Genomic DNA, 14614 nt, shown 5'->3' with positions numbered 1-14614 from the left:
CTAGAAAAACCAGAATCTCCCAGTGGCCACCCATTTTAATTCCACTTCCCATTCCCATTCTGATATGTCAATCCATGACCTCCTGTACTGTTGCAATGAGGCCGTGCTCAGGTTGGAGAAAGAACAGCTTATATTCCGTCTGGGTAACCTCCAACCTGATGGCATGAACATTGATTTTTCAAACTTCCGATAATGGACCCCCCCCCCCCCCCCCCCCTCACCCCACACTTCAATGTTCCCCATCCCCTTTTCTTTCTTCCATGGCCTTCTGTTCTCTCCTTTCGGACTCCCCTTCTCCAGCCATGTATCTCTCACCAATCAACTTCCCAGCTCTTTACTTCATCCCTCCCCCTCCAGGCTTTGCCTGTTACCTTGTGTTTTTCTCTCTCTCCTCCCCCACCTTTTATAACAACTCCCATTTTTTTCAGTCCTGATGAAGGGTCTTGGCCCAAAACGTCGACTGTACTTTTTGCCATAGATGCTGCCTGACCTGCTGAGTTCCTCCAGCATTTTCTGTGTGTAGCTAGGATTTCCAGCATCTGCAGATTTTCTCTTGTTTGAGATTAACTTGCAGGTGGTAAGGAAAGCAAATGTAATGTTAGCATTCATTTCGAGAGGACTGTTATATAAAAAAACAAGGGTGGTATGCTGAGGCATTGGTTTAGACTGTATTTGAAGTATTGTGAGCAGTTTTAAGCCCTTTATCTAAGAGAGAATTTGCTTGAATTGGAGAGATTCACAAGAATGATTTATGGAATTATAGGGTTAACATACAAGGAGTATTTGGCTGTGGGCCTGCGCTCACTGAAGGTTAGAAGAATCAGAGGGATCTCATTCAAACCTACCAAAAATATTGAAAGGCATTGATAGTAGATGTGTTTACTGTAGTAGGGGTGTCTAGGAACAAAATGCACACTCAGATAGAGGGATATCTATTTAGAACAAAGATGATGAATTTCTTCAGCTGGAGGGTAGTGAATCTGTGGAATTCATTGCCACAAACAGCTGTGTTGTGACGAGGTGGGGCAAACGCCTCTTCCTTAGGTACAATAAAATAGCGTTTATTACTCGCTACACAGAAGATCAGGAAATCGAGGACAAAGAGAAACATGAACCTCAGACTAGGGGACTAGGGACTTGGATCGCCACGGACCTGGGACTTGGAAACAGGGAACTGGGACAGCCACGGACCTTGGACTTGGACAGGAGGAGCATGGACAGCCGTGGACCTTGCACTCTGACGGGGGAGCATGGACAACTGTGGACCTTGGACTCGGACCCTGGGGACTGGGACTGCCACGGCCCTTGGTGAGCAATGGGTACAAAGGGGCAGAACCCCGCTGGGCAGCGGTATTCCGGCCAGACCTGCCTGACGGAGACAACGGGTAGGAAGGGGCAGAACCCCGCTGGGCAGCAGCAGTTAGGCCGGACCTGCCCGACGGAGGCAACGGGTAGGAAAGGGCAGAAACCCCGCTGGGCAGCGGCAGTCCGGCCGGACCTCCCCGACGGAGGCATCAGGTAGGAACATTGAGTCAGGACTCCGCCTTCCACTCAGGCACCAGGCCGGGACTTCTTCAAAGGGTAGACATGGACAAGGGGCAGGAACATTGAGTCAGGACTCTGCCTTCCACTCAAGCACCGAGCCGAGACTTCTTTGATGGGTAGACACAGACAGGGGGAATAAACGTTGAGTCAGGACTCCACCTTCAACTCACCCCTGGTAGATTGACCTTGCCTGGACCCACTCTGGCGACGGAAGGTGAATTGCTGGTACTCCGATGTGGGCTGGATCACTCCGGCTTATCGTCGTGGCGGCGATTTGTGAAGGCTTCTTTAACACTCTTGCGCCCAATGGCTAAAGCCAAGGGCTTATAAGCTGCCGGTTCGGGTCGAGGGTAGATTACCTTGATTTCCAAGCTCAAGGGACGTGTGAAACGAAATTAAAAGGGAACAAGGCATCAGTAGTCTGGATCGCAACCTAACTAAATTTAAAGGGGAACTGATTCGGACCATGACATGTGGAGGACACGTCATTGAGTATGTTTAAAGCAGAAGTTGATAGATTCTTGATTAGTCAGCATGCTAAAAGTTAAGGGCAGAAGGCAGGAGAGGGATAATAAATCAGCCATGATGGAATGGTGTAGCAGACTTGATGGGCTAAATGGCCTTATTCTGCTTCTATGTTATGGTCTGATTTCAGGCTGACCTTCTGCCTCTTGCATTCTGCACCTCAAGGAATAAAGGCAAATCTCCAGTGTAGGATACAAGATGCTGGAGGAACTTTATGGATCAGACAAGTATCTGCAGTTGCTGGAAATGTTGAGCAAAAGGCACTCCTGATGAAGATCTCAGCCCAAAACATCAATTGTTAATTCCCTTGTTTTGTTGTAGCCTGACTTGCTGAATTCCTCTAGCATTTTGCGTGTGTAACTCATCATTTTTCATTTATTTCTTTGCCTTGTTTGCCCCCAATAAATGTGTTACCTCACTCATCAGTTTTAAATTCCATTTATACTTTCCAAACATATGGTTAATAAAAGAAGAGAAAAAAATCACATACTGGTAATGCTTAAGAAATTTCAATCTTAATATCTTAAAATTTTTGAATGCTGTTGATCTTCGGAGTGAGATTCATCACTTGTTAATGTGTAGAAAATAATTTTGACAGGATAAATGTCATGCTGAGTATAGAGAACAGCAACAAGAGAAAGAACAGCAAACCTTGTTGGCATTGGAAGAGCAAGAATTGCAAAGAGAGGCTATTCGGACACAAGCTGAAAAGCAAATGCAGGAACTACAAGGAGAATTAGAAACCTGCAAAACAGTAAGATACGTTTATGTGGCTTTAACCTTGCTATTTTAAATTAAGCTACAGTATAATAATGTATTTTCAAATTTTCATGGTGCGTATTTATGAACCATTGCAATAATGAAGTGTTGTGCAGAAAAAAATTGTATGAAGGTAAACAGTTTCCAATTACAGATTTCCTGATGGGGATGCTAAATATTTAAATACTGTGTGGTTTGCTTTTACAGGTTAACTTAATACCAGTTATAAAGTGATGTTGTTACAGAGCTGGACAACACACTGTTATATTTCAATTTCTCAGAGTAGAGTAAATATCAGAGAAAGGGAACTTGAAGTAACTGGCTTGTGTCAGTGCTGATAAAAGATCAATAACATTGCACTGAGAAAGATCATTGCACGAAACAGTTCTGTAATTCTTCAGGGCAGTATAGTTCACAGATTTCAGCTAGTCATTGTGAAAAACTTGGAAAATATTTTCTAAAATCATCTTTTTTGCTGTGTCTATATTCTGGTCTCATTCCCATTTTACAGGCAATTTCTCGGAATTTATCTTGAAGTCACATATACCAAGATAAAGTGAAAATCTTGTCTTTCATACCATCCAGTTAGATCAGTTAATTACAACAATACATTGAGGTAGTACAAAGTTAAATAATAACAGAATGCAGACTAAAGTAATACTGTGGAGAGGAAGTACAGAGCAGGTGGAGAGTAATGTGTAATGTTCCAATTAGGTAGATTGGGAGGTCAAGAGCATCTTACCATGTTAAAAAACATTCAATCATTTTATAACAGCGAGATAGTAGCTATCCTTGAGCTTGTTGGTATATGCTTTCAGACCTTTGTATCTTCTGTGTGATAAGATGTGAAAAGGGCTCCATGGGATACCTGTGAGAAAGTCCTGTGCTTGGAGATGTTATATAGAGACAGATGCACTAGTTTAACAAAAGGGTGCAGGGTAAAATAAAGTATATTCAAAATTATTATGGAAGTGTACGGTAAAACTTCAGTTCTGCTGCGGATCGGAATATCTTGCTGATATTAATCGATTCTTTTTTCTCTCCAAAAAACACTTCCAGACCTACTGTATATTTCTTGGCATTTACTGTGATATAACATTTGATCTTTAATTGCTAGGTTTTCAATAGCAAATTAAATCATAATTACATTTGAACAGTGTCTCATTTGAACAGTGTCTCTGTGCCAACCAACTAGCAGGAGTATTCAAGGGGACATTTTCAATTCTCACTGCTATGGGCGGAAGTTCCCACTGCTTCAGAAAGGCAACAGTTGTACCAGTGCCTAAGAAGAATAATGTGAGCTGCCTTAATGACTATCGCCTGCTAACATTCATTCTACAGTGATGAAATGCTTTGAGAGGGTGGTCTTGACTAGACTGAACTCCTGCTTCACCAAGGACCTGGACCCATTGCAATTTGCCTATTGCCACAATAGGTCAACGGCAGATGCATTCTCAGTGGCTCTCCATGCAACTTTAGACCAACTGGACAAAATAAATACCTACATCGGGATGCTGTTCATCGACTGTAACATTTAATACCATCATTCCCACAATCCTGTCTATTTCCCTCTCTATTTCCCTCTCCATTTGGATCCTTGACTTCCTAACCAGAAGACCGCAATCTGTGCAGATTGGTGATAATATATCCTCCTTGCTGACGATCAACAATGGTGCACCTCAGTGGTGTGTGCTTTGCCCACTGCTGTACTCTCTATATACACATGAATGTGTGGACAGGCATAACTCAATTACCATCTATAAATTTGCTGACGATACAACCATTGTTGGTAGAATCTCAGGTGGTGACAAGAGGGTGTACAGGATGTACAGGAGTGAGATATGCCAACTAGTGGAGTGGTGCCGCAGCAATAACTTGGGACTCAACGTCATTAAGACAAAAGAGCTGATTGTGGTCTTCAGGAAGGGTAAGATGAAGGAACACATACCAATCCTCATAGAGGGATCAAAAGTTGAGAGAGTGAGAATTTCAAGTTCCTGGGTGTCAAGATCTCTGAGGATCTACCTGGTCCCAACATATCGATGTACAGTCGGCCCTCCTTATCCGCGGGTTCCGCATGCGCGGATTCAACCAACCGCGGATCAGGAAAACCCAGAAGTTCTCTCTCCAGCACTCGCTTGAGCAAGTACAGACTATTTTTTCTTGTTATTTTTCCCTAAGCAATACAGTATAAGAACTATTTACATAGCATTTACACTGTATTAGATATTATAAGTAATCTAGAGATGATTTAAAAGTATAGGCAGTTCCCGCGTTATGAACGAGTTCCATTCCTGAGTCCATCTTTAAGTCGGATTTGAAGTTGAAGCAGGTACATCCGGTATTATGTAGCCTCAGTTATTAAAACATTTGTCTTAGTATATAGTATATATTTTACCTTTCCATGCATATAAAACACTTAAGAAACAGATGTATTTCAATAATTAAACCACTACGTTGCTTAGTAATAATTGCAGCTTTCATCGGGGCAGGGCCTTTCACATGCTCCATCAAAATTGTTCCGATTGTTGACCGACTGTAGCCAAACGCTTTTCCAGTGAGTGATGGTGTTTCACCTCTTTCCAGTCACTTTATTACTTCCACTTTATTTTCAATCGTGATTATTTTCATGAACAGAAACACTGCAGATTCAGAGCTGCGCCAGGTCCTAAAGTCCACCACACTGATACAGGTTAAATGAAGTCTGGGGTTCCGCAGGGATCTAAAGACCACTGCGTGGAGACAGGTTAAATAAGGGACGAGCATCCGCATTTTTTGGTATCCACAGGGGGGTCCCGGAACCGATCCCCTGTGGATAAGGAGGGCCCACTGTAGATAAAAAGAAGGCAAGACAGCGGATATACTTCATTAGGAGTTTGAAGAGATTTGACATGTCAAAAATACACTCAAAAACTTCAATAGGTGTATCATGGAGAGCATTCTGACAGGCTGCATCACTGGTATAGGGGAGGCTACTGCACAGGACTGAAAGAAGCTGCAGAGGGTTGTAAATGTACTCAGCTCCATCATAGGTACTAGCCTACAAAGTACCCAGGACATCTTCAGGGAGTGGCGTCTCAGAAAGGCAAGCATCCATTAAGGACTTCCAGCACCCAGGGCATGCCGTTTTCTCACTGTTACCATCAGCTAGGAGGTACAGAAGCCTGAAGGCACACGCTCAGTGATTCAGAAACAGCTTCTTCCCCTGGGCCATCCAATTCCTAAATGAACATTGAACCTTTGGACACTATCTTACTTTTTTTTTTAATATACAGTATTTCTGTTTTATGCATGATTTTTTAATCTAGTCAGTATATGTATATTGTAATTGATTTACTTATTTTTTTAAACTTCTATATTCTGTATTGATTGAACTACTGCTGCTAAGTTGCAAGGGGTGATTGATAAGTTTGTGGCCTAAGGTAGAATGAGTCAATTTTTGAAAACCTGGCACATTTATTTTTCAACATTATCCCCTCCTACATTTGCACACATAGTCCAGCGGTCATGGAGCATACGGATCCTTCTTTGTAGAAGTTGGCATCTTGGACCTCCAGAAGTGGTCCACAGCAGGGGTGATTGATATGTTTGTGGCCTAAGGTAGAAAGAGATGAGTTATACAGCTCTTGTTACATGCATGTGCAGTTTAACTCTGAGTGATTATGCAGAAAGTCTAAAGTTAATAACTCATCTCCTTCTACCTCAAGCCACGAACTTATCAATCACCCTTGCTGTGGACCACTTCTGGAGGTCCAAGATGCCGTCGTCTACAGAGAAGGGATCCGTATGGTCCACGACTGCTGGACTAAGTGTGTAAATGTAGGAGGGGACTATATTGAAAAATAAATATGCTAGTTTTTCTAAAATTGATTCCTTCTACCTTAGGCCACGAACTTATTAGTCATCCCTCGTAACAAATTTCACGTCGCATGCTAGTGATAATAAACCTGATTCTGATAAGCCAAATTTTAAGTTTGCATTTGCATTCTGTCAGTGCAAGTAATATTTGAGGCTTCCATACATGTTCTGTACAGTTTTCATTCTTTCTTATGAACTTTTGTTTATTAATTAATGTTACCCACACAAAATGCTGGAGGATATCAACAGGTCAGGTAGCATCTGTGGAAATGAATAGATAGTCGACATTTTGGGCAGAGAGCCTTCTTCAGGACCAATGTTTATTCCTTTAAAATAGTTTAAATTGATCTTTGCATTTTACTTCCTGAATTGTGATAATCTTCAGTCTGCTTGCTTGAACAGCTTCCCTATTGTCAGATCTCCATTCTGTGGGCAGCTTGATGTGATGTGAAGGCCTTTGCTGCTTAAAATCGGGGTTATTGTCTTTAGATATTTTTTTTTGTTGAGTATCAAGTGTATTTTAAATTAGTAGTAGTTGGAAGTGTTTGGAAAGTTGAAGTTTATTTAAAAAGACTTTTTTAAGTGCATTTCAGTTGAATGCTGACTTGCTTATGGCCAATTTTGCATCATTTGTTAATGATTTACTGTTTAATTATTGGCACAACACAAGCAGGTATGTGAAATTCAAAGGATTTTTCTTTTTTTTACCCCCCAGAGAGTATTGGAATTGGAAAGTTTACTTGTACAAAAGTCACAAAACAGTGAAATGAATTCAGAAGAGCTTGAGGCAGAGAAGGTCAAGTACAAAGAAGAAATGGAGGCTTTAATTGAAAAACAGCAGATTTCACTGAAAATTAAAAATCAGGAAGAGGAACAAATATGGTTGGAAAAATTGCATCAGGAGCAGGCTAAAGTCGTGGAGCTCGAAGAAAAATGTGGAGAACTGGAAGCACAATTGAAGGAGAAGGAAACCCAATTCCATGCACACATTGAGGAAATGAACCAAAAGACACTGGAGAAACTTGATTTGAAACAAACTGAGTTGGAGATGCTCTCAACTGAGATGACAGAAATACTTAAAGTACGGCAGGAGTTGGAAAATAAATTATCTTCAGTTGAGGAAGACTTGGAGAAGAAACTAAAACAGAAGGAAATAGACTATAATGATAAGATTGAAGTTGCAAGAAAAGATAGTGAACAATCCATATATGTAGTTGAGAAAAATTTTACAGAAAAGTTAAACAGCCTCCATCATCTTCTAGAGGAAAAAGACAAACATATACAAGGACTACAAACAGAAAAAGAACAATTGACAACAGAGCTAGAAAAAATTCAGAGAGAAGCTGCAGTTTTTTCTGCAGAACTTGAAATTGTCAGTCAAGCCCGAAAGTGTGAGCAGGAAACTGCAAAAGAAAAGATGACTTGTGAACTAGGTGACCAGCGTCAACGGTATGTAGCACAACTAACAGAGATACAGAACTTGTTGAGGAACATGGAGACTGAGAAGTTGAATCTTAACAAACAGTTAGAAGAAAAAGAGTTGTCATATCAAATCAGACTTAATGAGGTTACTGCTAATTTAGAGAACTACAAATTGCAGGCACAAGAATTCAGGAGCTTTGAAGAAAAAAACAATGAATTGATACAAAAAATAGCTTCCTTAACTGAGCAATATGAAAGTAGAATTACTCAGCTGGAATTAAACATTGTACAGATGCAGGATAGTTCAGAAGAAAAACAAAGGGCACTCAATCAGGAACTCAGTAATGAAAAACAACAAGCAGAAGAGGTCAGTCGGCAACGGGCAGATGAACATAAACAGCATGAGCACCAAGTTGCTTTACTTCATGAGGAATATGGGGAAAAAATTAAAACACTTGAAACAAAATTGGGAAAAATGAAGGAAAGTAGAAAAGGAATGCAAGCAAAATTCAAGTTGCAACTTTCTGAACTGGAAATAAAACTCAAAGCAGAGCTAAAGGAGAAGCAAGAGGAATTGATTGAAAAGGAACAGATGTTCAATACAAAGATGGTGGAATTGGCACAGTCAAGTTCCACAGGAATCAGTGAGACTGTGGCCCAGTTGGAATCCAGTCAGAAACAACAACTGGAGAGTCAAAATGAAATTCACAAAAAAGAGGTTGCAGAACTGAATGAGAGTTGGGTGAATAGACTGGATTGGCATATGGAAGAACTGAAAGAAAAGTATGAAGTTGAGCTTCAGGAAAAGGAGCAAGAACTTACAAAAATGAAAGTTTGTCTAAAAGCCTCCAGTGATGATAAGGATGAACTATCCAGGAAAGTAGAAGAGCTTACAGAAGAGGTTGCTTCAACAGGAAATAAAATGCAACAGCTCCAAGAGGAACTTAAAGAAGCATCCTCTCAGGTCTCTACTTTGATGGAAAATGAAATAATCCTTAAAACTAGATTAGAGACCCTTGAAGAGAATACCAGCCAGAATTTACAGGAAAGAACAGAGTTAGAAAATGAATTAAGTGAGCTTAAAAAAACACATGAACAAAGCCAGAGGAAGATTCATGAGCAAAACTGCTTGTTGAAAGAATCAGAGGATAAACTACAGCTGTTAGAAAACCTGCATTGTAAGGAACATGAAAAAGCACTTCAAGAAAATTCTGTTGAACTTCAAAATGAATTTGGGAACCAAATCAAGCAATTAATAAACTGTTTCAATGAAACAGGTGGAAAAATAGACCTACAAGCCAATAAATTATCTTTGTTCTGTTTTGATAAGATCAGCAACTTAAATGAGCGGTTTACAGTTTACCAAAATCAAATTGAGAAGGTAAAGAAGGCACTTGAGAGAAAGATCTGTCAAAATGATGATTTAGAAACTCGTGTTCAAGGGTTAGTAAATCAAAATGTCTTATTAAATGATTCAGTGCAGCGTATCACACAACAACTGCAAAATAAAGAACAAAACTTTCAGGAGTTGCAATCTGAATTGCAAGGCATCAGTGCAGAGCGTGACACACTCCAACAAGATAGCAAATTCAGCAATCAGGTTTTAGAAGAGAAGGAGGCAATAATTGAGCAGTATAAAACAGAACTGGCAGCAAATGCAAATACTTGTATATCCATCACTGAACAGCTGAAGGAAAAAGAATCAATCATCTTAAGTTTAGAGAAAGATATACAGAATTTAAAGTTGCAGCTTGAGCATAGTGTTTGTCTTGCAGATAAAGAAGAAGCTCTATCCTTGCTTAACAAACAACATCAAGTAGAACAGCAAAAGCTGCTGGATCAAATAAGTCAACTATCTGTAAGTGTTGAAGCTATTTCTCAAGAAAAAACATCAGCTCTTGACCAAGTAGATCAATATAAGCACAAGTTAACAGAATGGAAGAAAAAAACAGAATCTAAATTTGCACAGCATAACAACAAAATGAAAGAACTGGAATTAAAATTTGAGATGTCTGTTAAAGAGAATGAAGAGAAGGATGGTAAATTGTTAGCATTGACAGCAGAGATAGAGAAACTGTCTAACAATTTAGAAAATCTTAGAATTGAAATGGAACATGCAGAAAATGAAAAAGAGAAATTAGTTGATGAACTGAAGGCTCAGTTGCAAGCAACTAAATCCAGAATAATCGAAATGGAAGAAGATACTGCTATGAAGTCTCAGCAATCTGAAATCACAGAAGTCACCAAACAATTGCAACAGAAGGAAATGGAATTGCAGGGGATGAAGCAACAGCTGGAGCAGGCTCAGACTGCAGTTTCTGAACAGTGTATCAAGTTCAAGGATGCTAAAGAAAAAAATGAAAGATTTGAGGAAGAGATAGAGTCACTGAGGGTTGAATTTTCAAGAAAACAGACTGAATGGGAGCAATCCAGATTGGATCTTAAAAATAAGGATGAAGAATTGAGGGATTTAGAAACTAAGCTGAAAACAGAGAGTGTTGCCAAAATAGCTGAATTTAAGAAAAAGGCAGAGCAGAAAATTGCAAAAATCAGGAAACAGTTAATAAACCAAATGGAAGAGAAAGAAAAATGCATGGATGAACAGTTAAGAGACTTGAAACAAAAAGCAGAGGTGCAAGATGCAACAAATGGGGTCCTGGAGGAAAAACTGAAAACTTTAGAAGCTGCAGTAGTTTCAGAAAAAGAAGGAAAGCAAAAGTTGGTTGATGAAGTGAAAAAAGAAATGCAACTTGAGAAGGAGAACTCTCTGAAAGTGTTGAGAGAAAGCTATGAGGAAAAAATAATGGCTCTACAGACAGAGTTATCAGCACGAGATGAGATGATGCAAAAATACAGTGTTAAAACTGATGACTCTGAAGAAGTCACTAAGTCTCACGTGAATGTTCAAAAGCATTTTGAAATGAAAACAGAACAGCTTCAGCCAGAAATTGAACAGCAGAAACATATGTATGACTCATTGTGTGAGAAACAACAAGAGAAAACTGATAAATTAAATAATTTAATGCTACAATTGAGCATCAAAGATAAACAGATAATTGAGATGGAAGAGAGAATTGCAGAGTTAGAAACAGGGAAGGAAGTTACTGAAAAACATATGATAGAATTGGAAGATGGTCTCACCTTAAAGCAGGACATTGGGAATAAGGCAAGATTAGAGGGAACTTCTTTAACTGAGGGCTATAGAAAAGAGATAAAGGCTCTGCAAGAGCAGTTGCAGGAAAAAATTTCTCTGCTTAAGATCTTTGAGGAAGGTTCTGAAGAGAAGTCAAAATCTGACTTGGAGCTACTTAAGTTGTTGGATGACTTGCGAGCACAGCAAACTGAAATGGGTTGCAAACTGGAAGAGGCAGAAAATGAAAAACAGAAATTGCGTAAAGAACACACTAGACTACAGAAAGATCTACGTGTCTTGCGGAAAGAACATGAAGCTGAAATAGAAATAATTAGAAAGGAAATAATTGAAGAAGCTGAAAAAACATCCAAGTAAGTGTGTACTTTGTAACATGAATATTTAGAATGAATTTGCCAAATCACTCACTATTCCGACGTTATTCTGAGCTCTGAACACTGTGCTGGTTTCACTTGTCTCCTGCAGATTATCATCTTAAACTTCTTTCTTATATTCCACAGCAACAGTATATACAAAAACCTCATGGACCCTTTAGTTTCTTAATTTGAAACCATCTGAAGCTTCACTTATTTCACCAAGCTCATTTTGAAATATTTCCAAAAAAGCATTTGAAACATGGATTTTTTTTTGTTTGAGCCCTCTGCAAATTATGTACATCTAAGTGATAACACCTCTTGCTCCACACACCTCATTCCTATTTAACTACTTATCTTCAAGTTCCCTTCTTAAATTCTGTTAGTTGATGGTGGTTAACATCTGGATAACATATTATCCCTAGCTAATCTGCCTCCTCTTTCAAGTCTTCTCTCATGCAACCGGAAAACAAATTTTCTCCCTTTTCAGGCTGTTAGCCCATCACCAGTTTCCCTTTCCTGGTGAATTCTTTCACCTTGCATTAGACTCCTTCCTTAATTTTATCTGCTGTGGCTTTTGCCTCTCCACAGTTCATCTTCTGAGCTTATAAACGACATCCTATGTAATTGTGACAGAAGATAATACTCTTCTCCATCCAATAGGGTAGCAATCTTTGACATGGTAGACTAAACCATATTAACCTCTCACCTGTCTCTAAATTGTCCTATTATTTGTTTGATGCCTAGAGCACATTGTTAACTCAACATTGAGAAGACTAAAGCAGCCACGCTTGGCCCTCATTCTTGGCTTTCTAGAGTAGCTTGTGCTTAAGCCCGTTAGAGTAAAGGCAATTCTGAATTAGATGTGTGTTATGAACCAGATTTGATTAGTGAGCTTAATATAAAGGAACCCTTAACAGTTAGTGATCGTAACATGATAGAATTCTCCCTGCAAATTGAGGAGACGCTAATGTCAGATATATCAATATTACAGTGGAATAAAGGGAATTTCAGAGGCATGAGAGAGGAACTGGGCAATGTTGATTAGAAAAGAACACTAGCGGGGATGATGGCAGAACAGCATTGGCTGCAGTTTCTGGGAGCAATTTAGAAATTGCAGGATAGATATGTCCCAAAATAGTACTAGTAGTATTCATAGGGAAGGATGAGGCATTCGTGGCTGACGAGGTCAAAAACATATAAAAGCAAAAGAGAGGGTATACAATATTGCAACAATTAGTGGGAAGCTAGAGGATTGGGAAGATTTTTAAAAACCAGCAGAAGGCAATAAAAAATCAATAAAAAGAAGAAAGATTAAATATAAAGGTAAACTAGCCCATACTATAAAAGGGGATAACAGAAAATTTTCCAGGTATATAAAGATTAAAAGAGGTGAGAGTGGATATTGGACCATTAAAAAATAATATTGGAGAGTTAGTAATAGAGTCAAAGAAATGACGGAGAAACTTAATAAGTATTATGCATTGGTCTTTACTGTGGAGGACACCAGCAGTATACCAAAAATACAAGAATGTCAGGGGGTAGAAGTGAACATAATCACTATTACTAAAGAGAAGGTCCTTGGGAAGCTGAAAGGTCTGAAGATAGGTAAGTCGCCTGGATCAGTACAACTATACTCCAAGGTTCTGAAAGTGTAGCTGAAGAGATTGTGGAGGTATTAGTAATGATCTTTCAAGAATTAGTAGGTTCTGGAATGGCTCCAGAGGACTAGAAAATTGCAAATGTCTCTTTAAGAAGGAAGGAGCAAAAAACTGAAAATGATAGGCCAGATAGCCTGACCTCAGTGGTTGGGAAGATGTTGGAGTCTATTATTAAGAATGCGGCTTTGGGGTTTTTGGAGGCACATGATAAAATGGCCAAAGTCAGCATGGTTCCCGTAAAGGGAGATCTTATCTGACAAATCTGTTGGCCTCTTTGAGGAGAAACAGGCAAGGCACTACCATAGCATGACAGTTATTGTGATGCTATTACACCCTGGAGTTCAATGGGTTTTCTTCTGGTCCTCTGGTTTTCTCCCACAGTCCAAAGGCATGCCAGGTAGTTTAATTGGTCATTGTAAATTGTTCATGATTAGTGGCTTGACTCGAAGGATCAAAAGGACTTACTTGTTTACTTAAATTTTTAGAAGGCTTCCGATAAGGTGCTACACATGAGTCTGCTAAACAAAATTAGAGACCATGTTTTTATGAGAAAGATACTAGCATGAATAGCTGGCTGACAAGAGGAAACAGTGGGGATAAAGAGGCCCTTTTCTGGTTGGTTGCCAGTGACTAGTGGTGTTCTGCAGTAGTCAGTGTTGGGATCGCTTCTTTTCATGTCATATGTCAATGATTTGGATGGTGGAATTGATGACTTTATGGCCAAGTTTATGGATGATATGAAAATAGATGGAGGGAAGAGATGAAAACAGATGGAAGGAAGAGAAGTTGCAGAAAGACTTGTACAGGTTGGAAGAATGGGCAAAGAAATGACAGATAGAATATAATTTACTGAACTGTATGGTTGTGCACTTTGGTAGAAGGAATAGAAGTATGGACTGTTTTCTAATCGGAGAAATTCTGAAAACAGAGGTGCCAAGGGACTTAGGAGACCTCGTGCAGGATTTCCGAAAGGTAACTTGCAGACTGAGTCGATGTTAAGGATAGCAAATGCAATATTGGCATTCTTTTCAAGAGGAATAGAATATAAAAGCAAGGATATAAAGCCTCAGCATTACAAGGCATTGATCAGATTGCACTTGGAGTTTTGTAAGCCATCTTGGCCCCTTAGAATGGATGTTCTAGCATTGGAGAAGACCCAGAGGAGGTTATCAAGAATAATCCCGGGTATGAGAAGTATTTGATGGCTCTGGAATTGTACTTGCTGGAGCTTAGAAGAACGAACAGGAACCCTAATGAAAACCTTTCTTTCTTTTTCAATCTTTTTATTAAATTTCATATATATATATATAAAAAAAAACATAACATAATAATGAATAGGT

The 14614-nt window shown here is 39.4% G+C and overlaps 1 protein-coding gene across 4 annotated transcripts in view; it reads left to right on the top strand.

Annotated features, from left to right (window-relative positions):
* golga4 (golgin A4) overlaps positions 1-14614 on the top strand; it is a 192904-nt gene that overhangs the window by 120789 nt on the left and 57501 nt on the right. For 3 of the 4 annotated variants that reach the window (XM_059971100.1, XM_059971093.1, XM_059971114.1), the window contains 2 exons: positions 2669-2824; positions 7403-11613. In XM_059971100.1, coding sequence (XP_059827083.1) covers positions 2669-2824; positions 7403-11613 — 4367 coding nt within the window. The remainder of the gene's footprint in view (positions 1-2668; positions 2825-7402; positions 11614-14614) is intronic. The other variant, XM_059971108.1, reaches the window with a different exon arrangement.

Source organism: Hypanus sabinus, chromosome 1 (genome assembly GCF_030144855.1).
Source record: "Hypanus sabinus isolate sHypSab1 chromosome 1, sHypSab1.hap1, whole genome shotgun sequence".
In the NCBI taxonomy this organism is placed as follows: domain Eukaryota; kingdom Metazoa; phylum Chordata; class Chondrichthyes; order Myliobatiformes; family Dasyatidae; genus Hypanus; species Hypanus sabinus.
The sequence above is the reverse complement of the archived record's forward strand: the minus strand, read 5'-3'. Positions and strand labels throughout refer to the sequence as shown.